Source organism: Paramisgurnus dabryanus, chromosome 15 (genome assembly GCF_030506205.2).
Source record: "Paramisgurnus dabryanus chromosome 15, PD_genome_1.1, whole genome shotgun sequence".
Classification (NCBI taxonomy): domain Eukaryota; kingdom Metazoa; phylum Chordata; class Actinopteri; order Cypriniformes; family Cobitidae; genus Paramisgurnus; species Paramisgurnus dabryanus.
In genome coordinates, this window is record NC_133351.1 from 34,742,302 (window position 1) to 34,766,414 (window position 24,113).

The 24,113-nt window shown below is 38.2% G+C and overlaps 1 protein-coding gene across 3 annotated transcripts in view; it reads left to right on the forward strand.

Moving 5' to 3' along the window:
* Positions 1-24,113, forward strand: part of ppp1r9ala (protein phosphatase 1 regulatory subunit 9A-like A) — a 49,450-nt gene that overhangs the window by 13,723 nt on the left and 11,614 nt on the right. For all 3 annotated transcript variants that reach the window (XM_065293226.1, XM_065293227.1, XM_065293228.1), the window contains exons 3-14: positions 11,613-11,745; positions 12,123-12,243; positions 16,572-16,676; positions 18,817-18,934; positions 19,856-20,017; positions 20,097-20,150; positions 20,230-20,459; positions 21,166-21,262; positions 22,084-22,162; positions 22,736-22,887; positions 23,558-23,825; positions 23,974-24,025. In XM_065293226.1, the coding sequence (XP_065149298.1) occupies positions 11,613-11,745; positions 12,123-12,243; positions 16,572-16,676; positions 18,817-18,934; positions 19,856-20,017; positions 20,097-20,150; positions 20,230-20,459; positions 21,166-21,262; positions 22,084-22,162; positions 22,736-22,887; positions 23,558-23,825; positions 23,974-24,025 (1,571 nt within the window). The remainder of the gene's footprint in view (positions 1-11,612; positions 11,746-12,122; positions 12,244-16,571; positions 16,677-18,816; positions 18,935-19,855; positions 20,018-20,096; positions 20,151-20,229; positions 20,460-21,165; positions 21,263-22,083; positions 22,163-22,735; positions 22,888-23,557; positions 23,826-23,973; positions 24,026-24,113) is intronic.

Genomic DNA, 24,113 nt, shown 5'->3' on the forward strand with positions numbered 1-24,113 from the left:
CCACATATTACTATAATAGTAAATTGATCAAATCTATGGAACTATGAAATTTTATACTGTGACTGAAGAATTTGTGACTAAAATGATCCATTAGTTTGAGACCCCTGCATTACAGCATTTATCACTGACTGACATTCAGATGAACCTTATTAATATTAAAGGTGAGCCCTAAAGTCTGGTTATTTTTTACAGTGAGTTTACATTTAATTTTGTATGAAGGCCAAATACAAATAAAAAATGAAAATCTATTTATACCATTTTTATTTTTGTAAATATGATTTAGTTTTGTAGGAGGAGGCTTCATAGACTTGGTAAATTCATTTGTTTAGATGTTTGTATGTACAGACATTCGTTTTGGGCATTCTTTGCAAGTTATCTAAAGGCTTTTTTAACATTCATATCCGTTATCCGATTTATACCGTATTGAACGAAATGAAAAAGTATCCCGGCAATAACATTTTTGGTAAAGATCAAGTAAAATTTAACCACAACAAGGCGCTAAAAAAGTAAAAAGCGTCTCTCTCACTTGCCCCGGGCCATTGGGCAGTCCCTTATGATGAGCCCTGACTGATTTAGTGAGTGGTCTGGGTCATGGTTTTGGAGTTATTCAAATAGCACATTAAGTTCAAGGTTCCCATGTAATAAAATTGAGAAAAGACATTTTATAAATATATGTTTTGCCACTGGCAATTTCAGAATTGCTTTATTTTCATTCTGTCTCATGTGAATTTAATTTCACACTGAGCTCTGTTCTCTGTTGAACAGCTGAAGTATTTAATAGTAAATTGCAGAGAGTATTAGTTACTAAAGTGATGACACCTTACTATGGTAATGACAGGTGAGGGTATACAACTGTGTGTGTGTGTGTGTGTGTGTGTGTGTGTGTGTGTGTGTGTGTGTGTGTGTGTGTGTGTGTGTGTGTGTGTGTGTGTGTGTGTGCGTGTGTGTGTGTGTGTGTGTGTGTGTGTGTGTGTGTGTGTGTGTGTGTGTGTGTGTGTGTGTGTGTGTGTGTGTGTGCGCGTGTGCATTACTGTAACTATAGCTGCTGGCATCTGAAAAACACAAATAGAAGCAGTGGTTTCATGTGATGATTATTAAAACATTTGTTGGTGATGTGTAATTTGTAGTTATGGTAAGATAAGAGATTATGGTAAGAGATTCTCTCTCTCCCCTTTTGCTTGCGCTCTCTCTCTCTCTCTCTCTCTCTCTCTCTCTCTCTCTCTCTCTCTCTCTCTCTCTCTCTCTCTCTGTCTCTCTCTCTCTCTCTCTCTCTCTCTCTCTCTCTCTCTCTCTCTCTCTCTCTCTCTCTCTCTCTCTCTCTCTCTCTCTCTCTCTCTCTCTCTCTCTCTCTCTCTCACTCCCTCTCTCTCCCTCTCAAGGGTTTTCTGAGTGGTTGCTAGGACTTTACTAAGACCTTATCCACACTACTACATTTCATTTAAAAACACATATTTTCTCTCAGTTTTGTTTCTCCAAAGTGGATAAATGTGAAATCGATGTTTTCATGTTATAGTGTATGTAGTTTTTAGTCATGTTGTGACCAAGCGTGCCACAGAAGCCCTGAAAACTGAAGCCAAAACATCTCGATCGCCCCCCAGTGACTGTTCCCAGTATAGGTCATAAACCCCACCTCCCCCATGTTATTCAATGGGACTTGAGACTAGGGATGTAACGATTATCCGTGCAAATGCGCGTTTTCTCAATGAATGAATTTGAATGAATTACCGTGAAATCCCGGCACATCTGAACACCAGGGGGCGCTCTCATGCAGAAACTCCCTTTGTGCCACAGAAGAAGCAGCATTACAAACGCTATTCCAGGAAATGTCTAGGAATATTTATATCGCTGTTCTTCAAATTGTTTCAGGTATTTTCATGATAATAAAGAATATTTTGAATGATTTTGTTTAACGAGTGTTGCTTTTTTAAATGCACGTTATAAACGACTCCGACTCATAATTATTTTAGATTGATAAGGACTTCCTACTGATCAAATGCCTTAGTACACGCACAAGCTGTGCATAAAACAGTGTGTGTATTTACTGTGTGTGACACTTCAGCAATATATGTTTTACATTGATTCATGAGCACAGATCTCAACAAAATAAACAGGGTAAAGATGGGAAAGGGTGGCATGCAGAGTTTGCAGGTAGTGTAGGTAGACTTATACATGTGAAAAGAGAGACGACTGATGTAACCAGAATCAGATCACTTACTGTCTCTCTCTGTCTCTGTTTATTTTATCTGCACTCACATCTCCTGTTATATTTAGTAACACAAGGTGTGCTCTTCCTGTTTACTGTATGTTGGTTATGAATTGTGTGCTCTTGGCGGTGTATTAGTAGTGTTTGTATGATTTCAGGAGGAACCACACCTTTCATACACCCCACCTCTCATTAGACAATCCTCAAAGCTACACAAAAGCTTGACACACTTAAATGAGGACATGCCAAGAGACTGTTGTTTTCATGTAGATCTTAAGCTAGTCAAAGACAAAAACACTAACTTATTAAAATCTTTTTTTAATAATTGTTCTCAGTGAGGATGTCCCAAAGAGAGGTTTTGTCAAATTTAGTTACAAATTTGTAAACCATGTATATTGTAGGAGTTTATACAGACATGCACAGGGGTGTGGTGTTAACATACTGTACTTGACATGAAGCCAAAACTGAAGTTCTCACCTGATCATATTAAAATAAAAAGTATGCTTGGATTCATACTTCAGCATGTTTATAATTTCTTAACATAAAATAAGAAAATGAGCACAGCCCTTCTTTAAGTCATGGTCCTGGGTAAATGAATGAATGAATGGACATAAAATATTAGTTTATACTTTTAACTTCAAATGAAAATGTTTAGATATGATAATTACTATAAGACACGTTTGGCCACTTGAGGATCATGGAGATTAGTGTAACTGACCTGAGAACAGTGCTGAGGTGGAATGTGTCTGATGCTACTGTATGCAGAAGTGTGCCACACCTCTATTCATATTGTTAAAAATAAGGTTGAAGCAAGGTTGATTCTGTCCCAGTACAACAAAAATCCAAGAAAGTGTCATCTGCAAACAAATGTTGACACAGCCATCTTTTATCTGTAAACATACTGGGAACTATATTCTCAGAAGGCGAAGCACTGCTACTTGGGCGGAGTGATTTGCTCGCAGCACCCAAGAAGCGCCCTGGTGAGGAGCAGAGAGTTCGGTCAGAGTTGTGCAAATCACTCCGCCCAATTAGCAGTGCTTCGCCTTCTGAGAATATAGTTCCCAGTATGTTTACGGTAACGGTTAAAAGATGGCTGTGTCTCAAATGACCTTGTTATTTGTACACGGTGTGACTATACAAATCACAACACATAAATAGGAAAATGTTCACGTTATTTTGTCACTTATTGGGAGCAGTTTGCTACCTGGAGCCATTCACTTCCAGTCTTTGTGCTAAGCTAAGCTAGCAGGAGCTGCGTCCGTCTAAGTTAGAGCACGCACGGAGATGAGAAAGGTATGCATGGACTTATCTAAAACTGGGGGATACAGTGAATAAGCTAAATTCCCAAAATCTGGGCGTGGTCCTTTAAGTCTTATTAGGTTTAATTAGGGCTGTAACGATGATTTGTGTGTCCCATTCAACAATTAAAGGATTAGTCAATTTTCTTAAAAAAAAATACAGATATTTTACTTACCACCATGTCATCCAAAATGTTGATGTCTTTCTTTGTTCAGGCAAGAAGAAATTATGTTTTTTGAGGAAAACATTGCAGAAGTTTTTTCATTTTAATGGACTTGAATGGACCCCAACACTTAACACTTAACTCAACACTTAACAGTTTTTTTTCAAAGGAGTCTGAAAGGACTCTAAACGATCCCAAACGAGGCATAAGGGTCTTATCTAGCGAAACGATTGTAAATTTTGACAATGAAAAAAATGCACTTTTAAACCACATCTTCTCGTCTCTCTCCGGTCCTGTAACGCGCCACATAAATGTGAAGTGACGTAGAAAGGTCACATGTTACATATATGAAACACACATTTGCGGACCATTTTAAACAATAAACTGACGCAAAGACATTAATTAGTATCATTCCACATACAACAACATCGGAACGATCCTCTTTCTCCACACTTGTAAACACTGGGGCGTAGTTTTGCATACGTCCTCCGTGACCTCTTGAAGTGATGACGTATTGCGTGAGGTCGTGCTGGTGCATCACAGGACCGGACCAAGACGAGAATTTGTGGTTTAAAAGTGCATATTTTTTATTTTTCTTGTCAAAAATGACAATTGTTTCGCTTGATAAGACCCTTATGCTTCATTTGGGAGTGTTTAGAGTCCTTTGAACTCCGTTGAAAAAAACTGTTAAGTGTTGGGGTCCATTAAAATGAGAAAAATCCTGGAATGTTTTCCTCAAAAAACATTATTTCTTCTCGACTTAAGAAAGAAAGACATCAACATTTTGGATGACATGTTGGTGAGTAAATTGTTTTTTTTTTTTTTTTGAAAATGGACTAATCCTTTAAGTCTACCTTTGTGTTAGACTTGTGAATGTGAAGCAGATGTATTAATTTACCCACATTTTAAATATTAGGGCACCACATAAACAGTGTATTGTGGCCAAACATTAAGTCATTGATGTTCAGCATATACTGACCATTATTTTGTTCAAAACTCTCTTGTGAAGAACACAGAAGTATAGAAAAATTTCATTTATCATCTCCTTATCAACCACTTGGACGTGAAGACACCGACATTGCATGAAAGCCTTCTACCATGACGGTCTTATAGCAATACATTGGTAATCACCCACAAGGTTTGCAAACGTTTGCATGGGCTCTTCACATTTACCTTACATCAAATGTCTGAGACGATGAGGATGAGAGAGGAAGAGCGTTACAGTCAGCTGTGCGAATGTTTGTGTAACTGAAGCAGGTGTGAACAGCACAGTGCAGATCATCAGGGATGAATGATCCAGTTTCAGTAAAGAAAGGGAACATTGTTTGAATTGCTGGGGTCGTCCATGGCAACAGGAAGGCTGGAAAGAAAGAGAAAGAGAGAAAAAGAGGCCATGTGTAACCACAGAGCAGTATGAGGTCAATGCAGGCCTGCCATTCATCACATGGACAAACACTGTGATGGATTTTCTACAGCTTATTACTGACCAGTTATTTCACTCTCTCTCTCTGTCTCTCTCGTGATTTTTCTAGATGGTTTTTCAGTCTGTGAATGGGTTCATGTAGATTCTTGTGGTGACTGAAAGATTTTAAACAACAATAAGCAACTTGGCAGTGGGAAACCTTATTCTTTCTCTAAAAGGTCTTGATAACTTACACAGTTTTGCTTTAGTAGGGGAGTGCAGACAGAACCATAACACAATTTGGGTTTGGCTCAATCATTCAAACTCCGTAACCTAAAGCTGTTAAACTAAATGTAAGAAAAGAAGGAATTTTTGCTGAAACCATGCAGAGAACACACGCTTTATCTGTCAATCAAATGTGTGTGAAAGTTGCGTTGGTTGCATCGTTATATGTCCATGATTCTGAATGTTAACAAGTATGGGCGGGGGTTGAAATAAACATTGCGGGAGGGAAACAGATAGGTTTGCGAGAACGGGTGGTAATGGTCAGAAATTCAGCAGGAGCGGAATTAGGAAAACAGCCCCACACAGGGCTCTACTTTACTTTATTGTCTTGGGTTACTTGTACTAATAAATATGCCTCATCGTCTGTCTAAACAAAACTGCTTGATGCTTTTATTGTCTTAATTGTTTATATTTATCAGTGTTTCCCATAGATCGGAAATTTACTTGTGGTGGTAGCCGGTGAAAAGGGCAATCATTGCCCACCGACAAAAAAATGATCTAACTTTACTATACGACAAAGAACTAATAATGTGTGACACAACACAATACTTTGATTTACATTATAGTTTGTTAATCCAACCACCCCAAACTCTCTTTGCCATGAACAAAGCTGACACTGTTTGTCAAAGCACCACAAAAATACTGTTTTTGCACTGATATATGAAGCAATTAGATGACCCCTTTTAGTATATTAATGATAGACAGTGCAGGTCTATAGATTATAAATGTGACTGGTGTTATAATGGTTATTATTTCTATTAGATAGAGCAGAAGCAGGGAAAGTGCCTCTCTTTCTATTTCTCTCTCTCTTCTCTCTTGAGAAACAGAGAGCATGTGAACACACACCGAACTCATCAGGTCGCACACAAAATGTCATTATTAAAGAGCGTCATCATCACGGAAGAACAAAAAAGACAAAATTTGATGCCAGATATACTTGGGCGCTTGTTAATATACCTGGACGGCACGCCCAAGTAAAGTCAATGTGTGGGAAACACTGTTTATCGCTTTGCAGAAGAATTTGAAGTGCACAGGCGTGTAGTGTTTCTTTACAAAGTAACATCGCCATCTACTGATCTGATATACTTAATACAGGGGATTTAGTCTTCCTTTACAGATTTGTGTTAAGACCGATCTTGTTGACCGCATTGTAGTGCTTTATTCAAATTTTAAGCACAACAACACGTGTGCACCAATGAAACGGTCTATAGTAGGGCTGTCACTTTTTATTCGATATTCGAATATGCATTCGAACATGACGTGAAATATCCGTATTCGAACTATAAATTAACCATCCGGTTTTTAAAATGCCATGTTTAGGGCATTTCTTACAGTAACACCTCGTAATAGGAAGGAGGCTGAGAGTGAGACCGACGACTGCAACTGTGCGCAAGAGAGGGAATCAAATTGAAACCTAATGTGCATGTCAAGATAGAATTATAGTTTGTATATAAAATGACACATTGTTTATAGTGTTAAATATTATAGCAGAATAAAAGCTTGTGTTAATACGTTCGCATTATGAAATTAGCATGTATGAAGATCATGTGTTGACCTTCGCGCGTCACATAGACGACAGATTCAAGAGAGATCTGCTTAACTCAGTGGTAAGTTTAATTTCATCTTAAATATCAAATGGTTTGCGATCTCAATCATTAAAAACGGACAATCAAACAGCACGCGCAGAGATAATGCACTTGTCAATGAAGGCTCACAAACGCGCGGGATAGGCTATGTATGTGTGCTTGTTGTCAATGAGATTTCTTCTCACAAACACACTCAAGTTCATGATATGTTTGCTTGTCAATGAGGGGCATTAAATCCGCGGAATTCCGCAGAGTTTTCCGCCGAAATCTGCGAGCGCGGATTTCGTTTGGGCTTGGCTGTATGCCTATATATATCCTGCTACTGTTTAAGTTGTCACCTGTTCTGAGTTGTTGTTATTCATAAGTTGATAACCTGCTGTTTTAAACATTTAAGTAAAAAAATTATGCAGATAGCCCTGTTTATGACTGTCACTCTTAATAAATTGAATCTCCATTACGTTTTTGAATTAGCGTTCCAGTGTTTACAAGTGTGAAGAAAGAGGACCGTTCTGACGTTGTTGTATGTTGAATGATGCTAATTAATCCCTAATCCCTTCATTTCGATGGTATCTTTGTTTCCCCTAAAAACATCTAAACATCCCTAAACAAAACAGAAGTGCTTATTTAAAACATGATTTGTGCTGTGTAACAGGTGACTTTAGCCTACTGATCTTTTCTGTAAAATGTGCTCTTCACCTATCAGACTGTTGTTTAGATGAAATACTGTGAAGGAATGTGTGTTTCCTGCCCTGCTGTTTGCAATAGCTGAATCTACAAATGTTATTGCACAAAGTCGTGTTTCACTCGGGTTGTGTGCATGTTTGACTCACCAGCAGTAAAAATTTTAATGTAATAAATTAAATGTACCAGCAGCTGCAAAATAATGTCTCTCTTAAACGCCACCAACAACTGAATGACTCTTGAGATCAGATTTATGGACTTTGTTCCAATCTTTCTAACAAATGATTCACTACGTCTGTCAAAGAGGTTACTGAATTAACATCCAGTGGTATCCTTGTTACAGTTTGTGTATGAGCACATGAACTGTGAACACAATATGACATGTGGTTTGTGAGATATAAATCAATATAATTACTGAATAGTTGGCCATATGACGACTCTATGACTAGTTAAAGATGCTGTAAAATGGAAAATTTTATTTACCTAGACATAGATAATTAATTTGAGCTCTTTACATAATAATGACATTATCATGAGCCTCAAACGCGATTGTTTCCTCCTCCTTATCTAAACCTTGTGCTTGCAAAAGACCACTGGAAAACAGACCAATCTCAACATAACACCAACTGTGACATCACAGACGAGATGAATGCCCCCAACATTGTTACACATTAAATTAAGTACAATGTTGTTACAATGATAAAAACAAAGTTCTGACTGCTGAGATAGTGTTATATGCTTATGTTTAGGCTGAAGTTCTACTATTGACGTTACAGTAACGTTTTGCAAAAAACATAAACTTACCACTCAGAAACTTCCATTAACAATCTCCAAACAATTGATTATTCCTCAAAATGTATCTTCGTCTGATACAGAATCAAACTTAAGGTCTGTTTACACACACACAGAGCTACCGAAGGACTTGCTCTGAGAAACAGCCAATCAGAGCAGAGCTTAACATTATTATTCATAACCCTTTCAAATAAGGTAATAATAGACCATTTCACACAAAAGGCAAATCCTAGGGTTGTAAATGGACATGGATGACCATCTCTGGATAATTTAAAAGCCACAAACCTTCTGTGTAGATATAAGAGAACAATTTAACAGATTATTTCAATGCATTCTTTGGCACCTTTAAAGTTGCACATTTATTTACTACATTACCAAACATTGTCTTGTTGGTATGTAGTTAAGAGGTGGAGATGGGGTTGTGGTTGTGAGGGGATTCCCCTGCAAACATAAATCCTGGAAAAATTGGGAGTAAAGTTAGTCTTGTGGTTAAGAGAGGTGTGTGTGTGGGGGAGTGGCGGAGGAGATATGTTCATGGTTAGGAAGCTGAATTTTTTTGACTACCTACATTTTTTTATCCCTTCTTCAATGTCTTACTCACACTGACTTTTCTCGGAATTATTTTCGACACATCTTAAAGGAGCGGTGAATCAAGAAATACATTTTAACTTGAGCTTTGGTTATAGAAGAGGTCATCGTAGTTGAACGAACATCCTGTAAGTTTTAACTGTTCTTGATACCAAGCCCAGAAAACACCAGGTTCTGGAATGTACCAATCTATGACCTAGTCGTGATTTTAAACACCATTTGCAAAGAAGAATGGTAACGACTATTTTTGTAGCCCTGCCCACAGGTTCGCGTGTAGGGAAGTTAACAGGTGGCACGAGGCAAACCGCATGCAGCGTCCAAGCAGCAAACATGCCTTTAAAGATTACCAATACGTATGCTATAATTGAGACAAATTTGCCCCAATTGTCAACAGTGAACAGTGGTCACAGCATTGATTTTTATTTTCGTGGCTGATTATGTGAATGGTGTGTTTCTGAAATGTCATTGAAACTCTTGCTTATGTTTGTTGCTGCATCTTCACCACTAGAAGTCAGTAAACCCAAGACCAGCACTGTGATGTAAACCTAAAACTACAGATTACACCTTTAGAAATGTAAAAATATTATAAGTGTTCATTGGCATTTGGACCCACATTAGCTTTCTTCTGGTCAGATGTGATTTTAAACTTGTGTATCTGTGCTGAGTTTTCAGTTTTATAAGCATGATGTAGATGTTTGAAATTCAGTTACTCTTCAGTTTATCGAGTCAGCATTTTTAATTGAAACCACAACTCTCAGTCGTATAAACCTAAATTACTTTGGAAGACTTAATGTTCTTTCCCCTAAATCTGCAGATCTGTAGTTTAAGGAAACCCTCTAAACCTCCACAGTAATAAACAAGCGGTTAGTGATGATGCTATCTGACCTCGGTCTCTCTCTCTCCATGTCCTTATAAAGTTCTCAGTGATTAAATGAACAAATCTAAATGTCTGCCTATGAAAACTTTACAAAACTTACATGAGTGTTTTTAACCATTGTTTTTATTGATATGTAGTTGCTCAAGATCTGACATGTTTCAGGTAGTTAACACACTCTTGACTCACAATGAGTTTACATTGCAGAGATACACAATCATTTTTCTTTTCAGATCTGAGGAACCATTTATAAAAAAGTGTGAGCAAAAATCTTTGCTAAAATTTGAAGCCCAGACCTCTGTGTCTCTCAACAAAATAATACTTAATGTAAGCTAGTTTAACTCATTAAATTGGGTGCACGGTATATCAGGTTTCTTTCAAATATTTACTCTCTGGTAAGAACCTGGGAAGATCATTTTACTCAAACCAGTGCTTTATTGTTTCTCTCTCATTGTATCCCATTACACACAAAGAAAAGGCTTTTCACAATTGTGTGTGTTGGTCTTATGAACTTTCACCTTTGACTGTGACAAAAGTCAAAAGTCTACTGACCAGTAGTAACATGTAAAGTGATCTATCAATCATATTCTTTCATTCTTGTGTCCAATTTAAGGCACATGGTTATCGGAGTTGTATTATACCCTAATAATCGGCTAGTATGAGTCAATTAACTCTTTCCCCGCCATTGACAATTAAGAAAAATCGCTTACCTGCCAATGATGAGTTTTTTCGGCAATCTGTATTTCTGCTATTATCCACCAGGTGGCGTTCTTACTCAACTTTTAAACCCGGAAGAAACCCCTTAGGGCAAACACTAAGAACTCCGTGTATGTTTTGGTCATCGTTCTGAATCTGATCTCTATCAAAATTCCTTTACAAAAATGCAATTATCTCAGCTTTTTAAAGAAACTTACCCATATTTGAGAGGTGATAAAAAGAGAACAAATGAAGGTTGTTTGAAACGTGTTTATTGTTTGTTTAAAAGCAAGAGGGTCTGTTGCAACTTTTTCTGGGTGGCAACTTTTTTTTAAAAATGCTGGCGGGGAAAGAGTTAAAGGAACAGTTCACTCAAAAATGAAAATTCTGTCATCATTTATTCACCCTTAAGTATAAATTTCTGTGTTCTGTTGAACACAAATGAAAGTGTTTTGATGAATGTTTGTAAGCAGATCTGGGGCACCATTGACTTCCATAGTAGGACAAAGTAATACTAAAAAATAAAAACAATGGCACAGAACTCTCTGCAAAGTATACAGAAATGTGTTGTAAAATAGGATATCATTTGTATAGACTGCAAATACTTTACATGACTGGCAGAAGCTATATAAAGTCAGATCAGCTATGACTAAACTGATTTACCCAGAATGATCACAGATTATCCTAAAAATGTAAAAACAAAATCTGCTAAGACCCTGCATCACTGAGGTTTGTTTCATTCTGTCATTTTGTCAATGTGAACAGTAAATGTTTTGTTGAGGTTGTTTTTTTTCTGTCATAGACAAGGGCCTCTTTCATTAGCTCTTCCGTCTCCTCTGACTCTGCTATGGAGACAAAGATTACAGCTTTGATGTTTTGGTTTTGCCAGTATGGCCAATGTTTTTGCAATAACAGAAATATGAAATAGTGCTGAAGATTATGAAGCTAATATAAAGGATTATTGTTTGTTATTAGCTGTGGTGAAGATGAATCAGATGTTTAGTAGAGAAGAGAGGTCATGGGTCATGTTTTTCATCTCTCAGGTGTACAGCACATTCTCAAATGAGGATTACGACCGGAGGAACGATGACGTGGATCCCGTGGCCGCATCTGCGGAGTACGAGCTGGAGAAACGGGTGGAGAAGATGGACGTGTTTCCTGTGGAGATAGAGAAAGGTGAGATCTTAAACTCCAAGAGCGTGGAAATCACATGTAGCATTTATCATTTAGTGGAGTTAAGTCAAAAAGCTTAATGTATAATGCACAAAATGTATAGATCACTGTTTATTTTATTTAGTTTATTCATTATTATTGTATGGCCTTTTTTACTTATTTTTGAAATCTTGACAGCCTCAGTGCTCCTCATTAAGATTCATTATATTGAAAAGAGTGTCCAGGATATTCTTCACATGCAAAATATTACAAAATAAAAAACAACACAAGAAAGTATTCTGTATGCCTATGAATTAGTTTTTGTCATAAACCTGGTTAGAATCTGTCTGCGTGGTATACAGTATGTTTTAACATCACTGTCTGTCTGTTTTTGTGTGTAGGTGATAAAGGGCTGGGGATCAGTATTATAGGGATGGGTGTTGGAGCGGACCAGGGTCTGGAAAAACTTGGCATCTTTGTTAAGACCATCACTGAAGACGGAGCTGCGGAGAGAGACGGAAGGTGAGATCAAAACAACTCAAGATTACTCTAGACTTAAGCTCTTCACGGGTCCACTTAGATCCAAAAATTCAGAGATCTGATCCGAGCGGATTTGGGTCTAAAAGTTTCACATGTGCTGCGGACACGGGTCGGGTACATTTATAGTGGCCTCGGGTAATTTAAAATGAATGTGTTTTTGCCGAATGGACCCGAGATGACCCGAACTATCTCGCGTGTGTGCGTTCAGTCATTTTCCAAGCACTCCTTGGTTTGCCAGGAGATTTGTAACATTGTGTGGCTGCTGGTAGGTTAATTTTCATTGAGACAGATCTGTCAATCAATTTGAAATCTAATTTAGTTGTAACCTTGGTGTCCTCGTCAGATAACAAATGATTTCGAGGCCACCGGGGTTTCATTTTGTCTGACTGATTTGTGCAGGTATGCAGACTGCACACGTGTTGCTTCTGTTTTCATTCGGGTCCAGTCGGGTTAAAAAATGATGCCGTTTCCACTAACCGATGATATGCGGTATAGCCAATTAGTGTGAGGGATGATTAGTAGGCCAATGGGCAAGTTTGGCCAGGATGCCGGGGCACATCCCTACTCTTTTCAAAGGACATCCTGGGATTTTTAATGACCACAGAGAGTCAGGACCTCGGTTTAACGTCTCATCCGAAGGACGGTGCTTTTTTGACAGTATAGTGTCCCCATCGCTATACTGGGGTGTTAGGACCCACACAGACCACAGGGTGAGCACCCCCTACTGGTCTCACTAACACCTCTACCAGCAGCAACCTGGCTTTCCCAGGTGGTCTCCCATCCAAGTACTGACCAGGCTCAGCCCTGCTTAGCTTCAGTGGGCAAGCTGAAATAAAACTTATCACAAAAATGAACAGTTGAACATAAGCCCGATAACAACTACCTAAGGACCAAAACCATCTTTCGTAAAATTTGATTGGAAGTGTAAATCATTTTTTTTAATTAGAGCTGAGTCCCATGTGTTTGCGTGGAGAGGGCGGGTTTTATGACTTGTACTGCAGCCAGTCACCAGGGGGCTATCATAGGGGCCAGTAGCTTCACTTTTCAAGATGCATGAGGCACACCCGGTATTGAGGTGTTTCTTGAAGGGTTTTAGTACATACCACAAATAATGATTATGTGACTTACTTGCATAGGGTGACCTTAAAATGTTTCCATTGCAGTTTTGCAAAAAAACATTTTCGAATTGCCTGAAAAATCACCTCATTGCAATATGAGAGTTTTGCGATATTGTTTTGTTTCCATTGGCCATATTTTCAGGTCGCAATGTCTATTTGTGCAATTTTAACGGTGATGGAAATGCAGCTGGTGTTATCACAGATATATCTTGCAACACGAGTCAAAAGTCCCACTAGTGTTTTAAGCATCCGAGTCCACTAAAACGCTAATTTGTGGGTCTGATCTTTCAAAATCCATTTTATAACTGCATCAGTAATGGGCGCGTCCTCATGTGGAGTTTCCTGAGGGCAGCTGAAGACAGGACACATGTGTTTGATCTCTCCATTGGGCAAAATGTGCTTTGTCCAAACACGCATTTATGACTCTCTGTCAAAGCAATGAAAACACACTCTTCCTCTTTCCGCTGAATCCCAGCAGTGCCGCTGCCAGATCTTTAAAAGCACACTTTGTTTGTTTAAAATAATCTACTGTTAGGAAAAAGTGTCCAGCTGTGTATCAAGGTTCAGAGGTGTCGGTCAACATGTCATTAACATTGTATAGTAGGGGTTTCAACAATAATCGATTCGGCAATGCATCGCAATGCGCACATGCACGATTCAGCATCGATGCAGCAAATGCCATAATCGATTATGTCACTGTTTATTTTCTGGATATGACCGTGATAGACGGGTAAATAAAAACGCACCCTTTTCCATGGAAAGTGGACATATGGGCACATTTCAGATTCTATGAAGTTAATGGGGAACAAGACTTACGCTGTGTGTAAAATTCTCATCTCGGGCAGGGCTCGCAAAATCGCTAGCCCGACGTCTCGTTTTTATTGTGAATTCCTGTCGGGGGACCAAAATGTATCTCCACCCTGCCTGTCGGGCTATCTTGGGGAGGAAATAATATTTTAATGTTTTTACTTTGTCTCAGATTTAGTTAGGTAATTATAGTGTATGTATTTCGGTGTCCTCTTGTCAGTCATTATCCTCACGTACCAAGTGAAACTGTCAGGAAATGAAGTGAAAGCATCACTTCATAAACTCATCCTCTAATGTGCACGTCTGATATATGCGCGCGACCCTCTGCACGCGCTTCTACCGGCTAGATTCTTCACGAGCACCTGCTTGCGCGAACTCAAGTCATTTAATAAAATAACGTCATTTCATTTTTACCTCATAGACTAACATTGTTTTATCTTATTTTTTTTCTTTCTTCAGTTAGTAACTTAAATATGTGAGAAGGAAAATATGTTTGAGTGATTTACGTCTAGGCTATTGAGAGTATGATGTTACAAGCTGATAGGTGACTAAACAGCAGTGGTAAGATATGTTTACCTAAAGCGAATAGAATGTGTGTTTGTCATTTCGTTTTACCTCAGAGTCTAACATTAGGGGAACATAAAGGGAATTATGTTTATTCCTTTTTAATAAATATCTGCTTTAAGTCTTCTATATTGTGTTAAAGCCACTGGTTGTTTATATATTTGATAAAATACCATGTTATCTAAATACAATGTGTGATGTGTTGAGGTATTTTTTATAAAAATAACCTTTGTTATAATACATTCATATAATATTTCAGTAATATAACAATTAAATTATTCTAACGTTAGGGGAACGTTAAAATGACCTAAAAATAACATTAAGGGAATGTTTATTTTCTCAAAGAAAACATTCCTGGCTAACCAAAAACCTTGGAAAATAGGGGAACGTTTTGGGAACCAAATTGTTAGCTGGGATGGGCAGGAATATTTGGCTTACATGGAAATCCAGGATTTATCAATATTCTACATTAAACAGTGTATTTTTTTATTCTGGCTACTTATATTCATTTCGGGCTTCCAAAAATTAAAGAGTGTCTGCCCAAAGGGCTACCAGGGATTTTAAAATTTTGCGAGCCCTGGTCAGCTTTCGTTTTTGTTGAGAATAGTTGCACTTGAGTTTCTACTTGACTTATTAAAAATTTGCCTTGTTGTGTACAGTAGAATTCTGATGCATCGCAATGCATCGTAGAATCGAATTGAATTGAATCGTTACCTGGTGAATCGTAATTGAATTGAATTGTGAGGGCAGTGCCAATGCACACCCCTATTGTATAGTTAGGTAAAGTCTAGACAAAATCTTTTTATATACTTACTTTGGGAAATTGTACTAAAAAGATTTTATGTTACATTTAGATGAGAGCAATTCGCTTATTGGGAGCTGAGATCACAACGCTATCTCATGAATTAGCCACCGCGTAAAATACCAATTGCCGTATTAATTTGTACGACCACTTTTGTAAATTTTTGTACAATTTACTTTTAATCCTATGACATTGGGGTTTGGGGCGGGCTTTTGTCATTGTTTTATATTCTATATATGTTTTAATATTTTATACTTAAGAAGTGTGATAGACGTTTATATTGATCTGGTCATAAATATATAAATGGATAATGTCGTTCAAATTCCCTTATGATTTTCTCAAATATTTTGTAGAGGTTTGGTTTTGGTTCTGGTTTCTTTGAGGTTTGAATGACGTTAAATGACTGTAAATTGTTAGTTGCTTTTCACACTATTAATCCTCAACTTGCTTCAATGTTTATTAGAAACTGCATGCACACAAACAAAATGTTTTGACATTTTATGAAATACATTAATTTATCATGAATTCTGTGTAATTAAACCTAAAAAAATAAGGCTACTAACCAAAAGCACTACTTTTTTGTATAATTTGATGTTTTTTTTATTAAAATGTTGAGTTTTAGAACAGTTTTTTGTCACAAATTTTCTTTGGGGGGCCGCGAAGGAATGCACCGTACACAAGGGGGGGCCACACGCTGAAAAAGTTTGGGAACCACTGCACATGTACAGTAACATGAAAGGGTCACTCATAAACAAATTGAAATAAATGTGTCACCTGAACATTATCTGACTGTAAATTTCTGTCATTGCAACATTACACTTTAAATCACATAAATAATCTGTTTGAGCTGTGTTATATGAATTTTTTATTCATAAAAAGTCACGCTTCCAGACAGTCCTTTTGAGAATTTGAATGTTTAGGTTTTACAGTGTGATACACACAAAGTCTCAGTATTTGTGTTTATGTTTCATTTTCTGTGAACAGATTGTAAACTGAAACGTGATGATGTTATGTTTCAGGATTCAGGTGAATGATCAGATTGTGGAGGTGGATGGCATCAGTCTGGTTGGTGTGACACAACTCTTTGCTGCGACCATCCTCAAGAACACAAAGGGATCTGTCAGGTCGGTCTTCTTACATCTGTATTACCTGAAAACTGAGTGTTTATGTGGATTACATGAAGTTCAATCTGATCTGCAACTTTCTGAGCTCATTCTTGTGTTCCTCTATACGTTTCTGTCCATACATTTTCTGTTTACTCAAAGTTGAAGATTTTTTGCTGGCATTTTTAAATATGCTATGGCCCCATTGCAAACAAGTCTCAGAAAACAATGCTTTGGTTTGTGGAGTGCACATGGAGAAATGAAAATAAAAACAAAGAAAGAGAGTAGACAGATCAAGATCTTATAAAACAGTTACCATGTTTTAACTATACTTACCATAGTTACGTTTTATTTGTAGTAAAACCACAGCAACCACAAACAATAAGTTTGCAATTTTACTGATAGTAAACTCATTTCACAATCTGTTCCATCTAAGGTCAAATACACAACACAAGTGAAGTTCTTGATTTGTTTCGTATCAGACATTAATTGAAGTTAAGCTAGTATAGTTCAGTTTTTATGCATATGCGATTGACCTCGTACAGAGCGTGTGTGCAAATCAGAATAGTATGCACACCGCTGGATTCTTGTAACCATGCCAGGGCTCCAGACTGCCCCCAAATGGTGGCATTTTGCCCCTAAAATTTGAGAGTGTGCCACTAAATTTTACATCCAGTCGCACATGTGCAACCAGTAAATTTGACCTTTTTTTCCAAAAGTGTACAATAAAATGTGACACTGAATTTGGAATAGCACATTGTAATTTCTGCATCTATCATCAAGTATTTATTAGTAATACAGTGGAAATTAGTAGAAATGTGAATATTTGGTTAGCATGTTGATTTACGGTGTGTGCCCCTAAATTTTGTGGTTGCGCCCCTAAAATTTTCAGTTGGGGGCCACTGTGCTCCTAGTGAAAAAAGTTAGTCTGGAGCCCTGCATGCAAACTTGAAATGCGCATACAGGAGAATGTTAGTATATAGCTCAGGAGATGCATTGCATTTTGTTGCAATCTGCATACATTGAACGTCTGTGTTAAATAATCTATGCTTTGCAAGGCTATGCATTCAAGCATGCACGTACACGTAAAAAACAAACTACTGTATACTCCAGGCTTTAAGATGACTTCACTCATCAGATTCACTAAATGATTTGTTTGACTTATCCAGTAAAAGAACAGATTCATAGGAGTCATTCATTCATGAATCAAACAATGACACTGTTGGTTTGTTTATTCATGCAGCAGACAAAGATGAGCTGTAGAAAGTGTTGTCTTGTTTTGTGGTTTCATGGTCCTTTAAACTCTGTGCATTATTTATTAGAAATAGACTGCAAGCTAACAAAAGGTAAAATATACGTCGTATTGTACATCTTTTCATCCTTTTTTATGCAAACATATTTATTGGTGAATGTGCTTTTATCAAACTTTCAGTTGTAATGTATTGACCGTATGAACTACAAAGAATACGTATCTATTTGGCTTCGCATTGGTTCACCAAATAATAAACATTGCTGTTAATTTACTCACCCTCATACCACGGCCTGTTGAATGCTTTATTCTGATTGGCTGAGAAATGTTCAATGGGTGTTGATTATTTTTCTGTAAACCACACACCTAACCTGTCATATGTCTTAAAAAACCCACCATACCTCCAGTCCTTTGAATTATTTAAAAATAATGCACTTCCGCTTTACGTCGTGAATAAACACCTTGTGTGTGCATTATTTTCATACAATTCAAAGGCCCGGAGTCAATTATTCCTTACATATGTCGTCCAAGATGTACAAGTTTCTAGAAATGGCCAAAATTTGATTCAACCTGATCATTTGTTATTGGTGCAGATTTATCAGCAACTTTAAACTGTTAACCTCTTAGATTTAGAAGGAGTGCAGTTGTTATCATAGTGGACACACCCAGCATCATTTCTCTGATAAAAACAGGCCTGTGTGCCAGGTCTGACTACACTGATTCTGTACTGTAGGATTGTGTTCGAGTTCATACTGTTTACTACACATGTGTCTGTTTGCTCTGAGCTAAAGCTTATGCAAATAAACACAACACACACTCTCATAGGCTGGCGTTGGTCGCTCTGTTTGAATGTGCTGTTTAAGGTATCGACATACGTCATGCACTCATTCCCAGTCAATCCCACCTGTGCAGGTTTCTGATTGGCCGAGAGAAGCCAGGTGTTCAGAGTGAGGTGGCACGGCTGATCAGTGAGACTCTGGAGCAGGAACGACATCAGATGCAGCAGGTGGATGAGCAGTCCACAGAAGAGGTCAGTCACATACACACACCTGTATACTTTAAACTGCATTGCATACATTTATAGCCGAATTGCATTGTAGTATATTAGTGCAACTCTGTTTATTTACCTTTACATTGGTTTTCTTTTAATTACGTGTATTTGTTATGAGTGAAATAAGATGTTGGGTAGCAAGCTTTGCCCCAATATGTTTTTTTTTAAATGTGTTTAGCAAATAGCACCATATGAAAGCCATCGGAGTTCTTAATACAGGGTCAGAACATTAAAAGATGATACAAAACTAGCATTTGGGTTAGCAAATTGAGTAATTTGGGTGGCTTCCAGAGCATTACTATGCTGTTGCTAAGGTATTCTGAGTGGTTGCTAGGTGGTGGCCCAAAGTCTGTGATGGTCTGGTCTCTATAATATGATCCCTCCTCCATCTATGGGGTTTGATGTGTCATAGGACATTTTAGAAAAGTAATAACAAACCACACAATGTAAGGTGAGGTTTGTAGTTTGCTCAAAATGTTGCCACCTTATGAAAATACTGGTTTATTGCTGGTTTTTGATCTTAAAACGGTCTTGGTGTATTAAAAGGTTTTCGACCACACAATGATCGACTTCTCAGACATGCTGTATGTTTTACAGAACTGCTTTGGATGAGAGATAAAAAGTATGCAAAATAATGTAAAATTTCACTCAACACAAACACAGAGTCTATTCACACTATTCACTGTTTACACCCGTCTAGACAAAGTAGATATGTTTGGGTGGCAAAAATCTTCCGCTATGAAGTTAATATTTCACAGGCAGGAGCAAAAGTCATTCAACTCATGATATTTCATACTCGAGTTACTTTGGAAATGTGTAACTTATTTCTCAACTTGAACTCTTGTTGGACTGGTCGTTTTCTGTTCTGTGTGTTACCTTGTGTGTGTGATGTCATCACAGGACGAGCACTACGAAGATGAGGAGGAGGAAGGAGGAGAGGAGGGGATCTTGGGTTCGAGTTTCAGCGGGAGGTCCGTGGAAGTGTACGATCTGCCCGAGAGCGAGGAAATGTTCCTTCCTTCAAACATGGACGCCGCTCAGCTGAATTTTAGATTCAAAGAGGTAAACGGTGTGTTGTCATTCGTTTCGTACAGATTGATTGACACGAATGATTTTGTTCATTTCAAGTCTTCTGTTTCAGCTCCAGATAAAACACAGCATTGCAGAAGCTGAAGTAGAAGAACTTAGAGAGAGGGTAGGGATTTTATTCCAATATCCAATCAATCAAATATACAGTGATTCATAATGTAAACACTATCGCCTTGTTATGATAGTTGAGAGGGTTGGAGGAGGAGCGAGCAGCGTTGGAGGCGAAAGAAGCTCAGTCACAGCGGAGCGTTCAGGAGAACTCGGAGAGAATCGCTCAGATGGAGAAGAACTGGCTGGAGGCTCAGGGTCTCTGTAAAACCATCAATGAGCAACTCAGTGAAACGCAGAGCCAATATGAAGCACTGGATAAAAAATACAGCAAAGCAAAGAAACTCATCAAAGACTTTCAGCAGAAGTGAGTTGATGGCATCAGCATTAACCTACGCTGTCTTCGCAGGGTTTATAAAGACACCTAAAGCAATATTTCAGTCAAAAATGAAAATTCTGTTATAATTTTACATTCATAACCTTTAAAGTCTGTGTAAAGTCATTTTCGAGAATTGTTTGTAAACACAGGATTATTTGGGCGGGGTCAAAACGGTGGCTTGATGATGCACTGGAGCCACCGAACATGGCCCCGCCCCTAATACTAACAAAAGTGTCCATTAAGGGTGTAGTGACGTTTGAACGTTAAGAGAGATGGCAGCTTTCCCGTGAGTGGGTGTAGTTTTAGCGCTGAGGGTGGACACGCCCCCCGGAATTTGAGAGTAAATAATTCTGCCTGTTTTTTTTTATGATAAAAATATGACTGGGTGGTTAATATCACATTTTTCTGTGGTATCACAAACTAAAAACACATTTAATAGCAGACTTTACACAGACTTTAAAACGCTAATATAATAAAATATAAAACAAAAAATTATAAACAGAATGTTAAATATACAATGAGAAACTACAGAGTGTCGTCTTCAAAACATTTGATTTTACATCCAACAGACAAAAGGAAACTCAAAAGGATTTAAAATAATTACCGGTTTTTATTTGTCTGTGAATTTGCTTTTTAAAATTTAAAAAAATGAAACTTTAAGATTGGCTAATTAATATTAATGTATGTGTTCAAGGGAGGCGGAGTTTGAGCAGAGGGAGGAGGAGCTAAAGAGAGCTTTAGAGGAAAAAGAGGTCATATTTAAAGCTCAGATTGAGGATCTACAGCGGAGGGTAAGAAACATCTCATTTGACTGCAGACATGAACCATAGGGGCTGTTTACACTTGGTATTAAGATGTGTTTTCATCGATCGGATCACAAGTGGACGAGAGAGACACATTACGTTTACACCTGGTATTTAAATCCGTCTTTTTTGTCCACTTTTGACCGCATCTGTGCTGAATACTGTGAGGGGGTGGTCTGTGAGACGGTGGGCAAGTCTCTCCGCTGTCATTCAAACGCAAGCGGGAGTAATTATGAGTTTATGTGGATGAACTAATATTATGTCGGAGCCCGCTGCTTGTTTAGCAAGTATACATGCTGCACAGTGTTTTGTACGTCTATATGTTGGAGCTTTCTCTGAATTTTCAGCGCAATTGATGAAATAGGATTGCGCAACTTTCACGCTTTCAAAACGAAACTACGGAGAACACCCGCAGTAGTTTTATCAATGAAAGGCGAAAAATAGCGCTGTTCACCGTATGTTCACGCCAGAAGTCAAAAAAAGACGTAAAACTTGTGTAATACCTCAGATTAGATAAGTGGGCGGAGAGAAGGCGTTCGCGTGTGGCTGTTCGAACACATTCACCACATGTGCGTTCCACAACTCCAAAGCGATCCGATCGAAAGTGGTTTCGACTTCCTCTGAATGTGGTTGAAAGTGGGCGAAAGTGGACGCGTTCAAAACGTTTTGAACACCGTTTACACCTGGCATTAACGTCGTCCACTTGTGATCCGATCGACGAAAACGCATGTTAATGCCAAGTGTAAACAGCCTCATAGATTAATCTTTCATGTAACTCTTTGTCATTCTCTCTGTCTTTCTGTCTGTAGTTGGCAAAGCTTGAATCTAACAGTGGTCATAATGAACCTTTACTGTCAGGCAGCAAGTCTGCAGATTCACTTCTGCTCGGTGAGTTAAACCTTCATCTTTAATGGCTTTTTAACAGCAGTTTGGTGCCAAGAAGTCATCAATTGTGAGGGCGTGCTGATCTTGAAGTAAAGATTTAAAGTACATTAAAGGAACATCACACAGAAATATGAAAACTCACACACCCTCTCATGCCACCCCAGATCTTTTTTCAGTCAGTAAACAATAAAGAGATTGCCATAGAGACACACAACGTAATTTTACAGCTGGCATGTTAGTCTCCAGCGATGCCATACAAGAACCATGTTTGGTTCCCCAAAGAACCTTTCAGTCAACCTTTAAAGAACCATTTCTGTATCACATTTTTATAGTCTAAAGAGCATTCATTTTTGTACCATAAAGAACCCTTTGTGCAACAGAAAGAGGATGTTACAAGTTCTTATGGAACTATACAAACTGACAAAGAACCTTTTAAGTAACCTTTATATTTAAGAGCATATATGACAGAAAGTAAACATGACTGGAAATATTAGTTCAGGAACACATATCTTATGTTAACTGTATTATTAAAGGTATTATTAAATGTATAATGTAAATTTTGATTTAATGTCTCAGGAGTGGATTGGAGCGAGGTGGTTCCTGAGACGGAGCTCTTGGATACCAGCGCCCATCGTGCCAAAGCTCAGCTGGCCCAGAGAACCAAACGACAGCCGCCAACCCGCAGTAAACTGAAAGAAACGCTCAGTTCTCCAACAGAACCTGCACAGGTGAGCTGAAGATGGCGTTCGTGAGTGACTTAGTGCACTGAACCTCAATCAAAGTCATTTTAGGGCTCGTGCCACTCGCCAGATCATGTTTGCAACTTTTTCAGGGGGTTATTTCAGTCATGCATGACTTAAGTCCTATCTACTTGAATTTGGGAAAGATGGCAACCCAACCAACAATTTTGCTCAAATTTTTGTATTTTTAAAGAAACCTTACCATATTTGAGAGGCGATAAAAAGAAAACAAATGAAGGCATGATGAATCTTTTTTTTTTTTTAAAGCAGAGGGTCTGTTCTTTCATTTGATATGTTGTATGTTTATAAATTTATATAAGAACATTTGAAAATCATAAAAAGTGCTGGTGCTGTCTGGCAACTTAAAAAAAAAACTACTGGTGGGGAAAGAGTTAAGCTCAAATTGTGCTAAAAACCCATCATTATCGAAGATACTTCTGCTTCTCCATATGTGTAAGGTTGGTAAGCCCCTCCCCCAGAGAATCGTTGATGATTGGTTGATGATTGGTTCTTTTTCTGGAAGGTGGGACTTTTGTCACCAGAGTGGCCATCTTCACCGTTACAGATACCCCATTCATTGTAATAGCAGTGCCCAGTTTTGTAATTTCTATTATCTTTGACCTCTTTGACCTTGGTTACACACTCCTTTCTCTTTCAGGATGGTACTGGGTGTGAATCCACGAGTCCTGAAACTCCTCCAGCTCGTAGGAGATCATTCCAGGAGAGTTTATTCTTGCCAGTGACCCTATCCTCCTCTGCCAATTCCCCAAAGGAAGATGTGGTCTCTTCTGTGGCCAGCAGTAGCCAATCCGTGCAAAAGGATTCACAGAGCCCCGCCCTCTCATCGCCCAAAGACTCCTCCCCCTCCAGCTTCCTCCGCAATGTAAAGAAGAGAGAGTCCAAGGGCAAGGGCAAGGAAATCAAAGGTAGCATTCAGGGTCACGGTTAAGATGAATTTTTACGATAAATAATTAATTCCTGCAAGTCTGCCAGCAGAGAGGCCAAGTGATAAAAAATACCACTGATAGATAAATTATAGACCGTGTTCTGATTCAATGGCATTTTTTATTTTAGAGGAATCTAATGATGTGGCAGGAAAAACCAAACGAAGATTCCCAGATTTTGGGTACGTCCCCCTACAGTATCATAAGTTTTCCATTGAGTTTTATTCCTCGTGTTATGTTTACTTTTGTTATGTTTAACTGTGTGTTGCA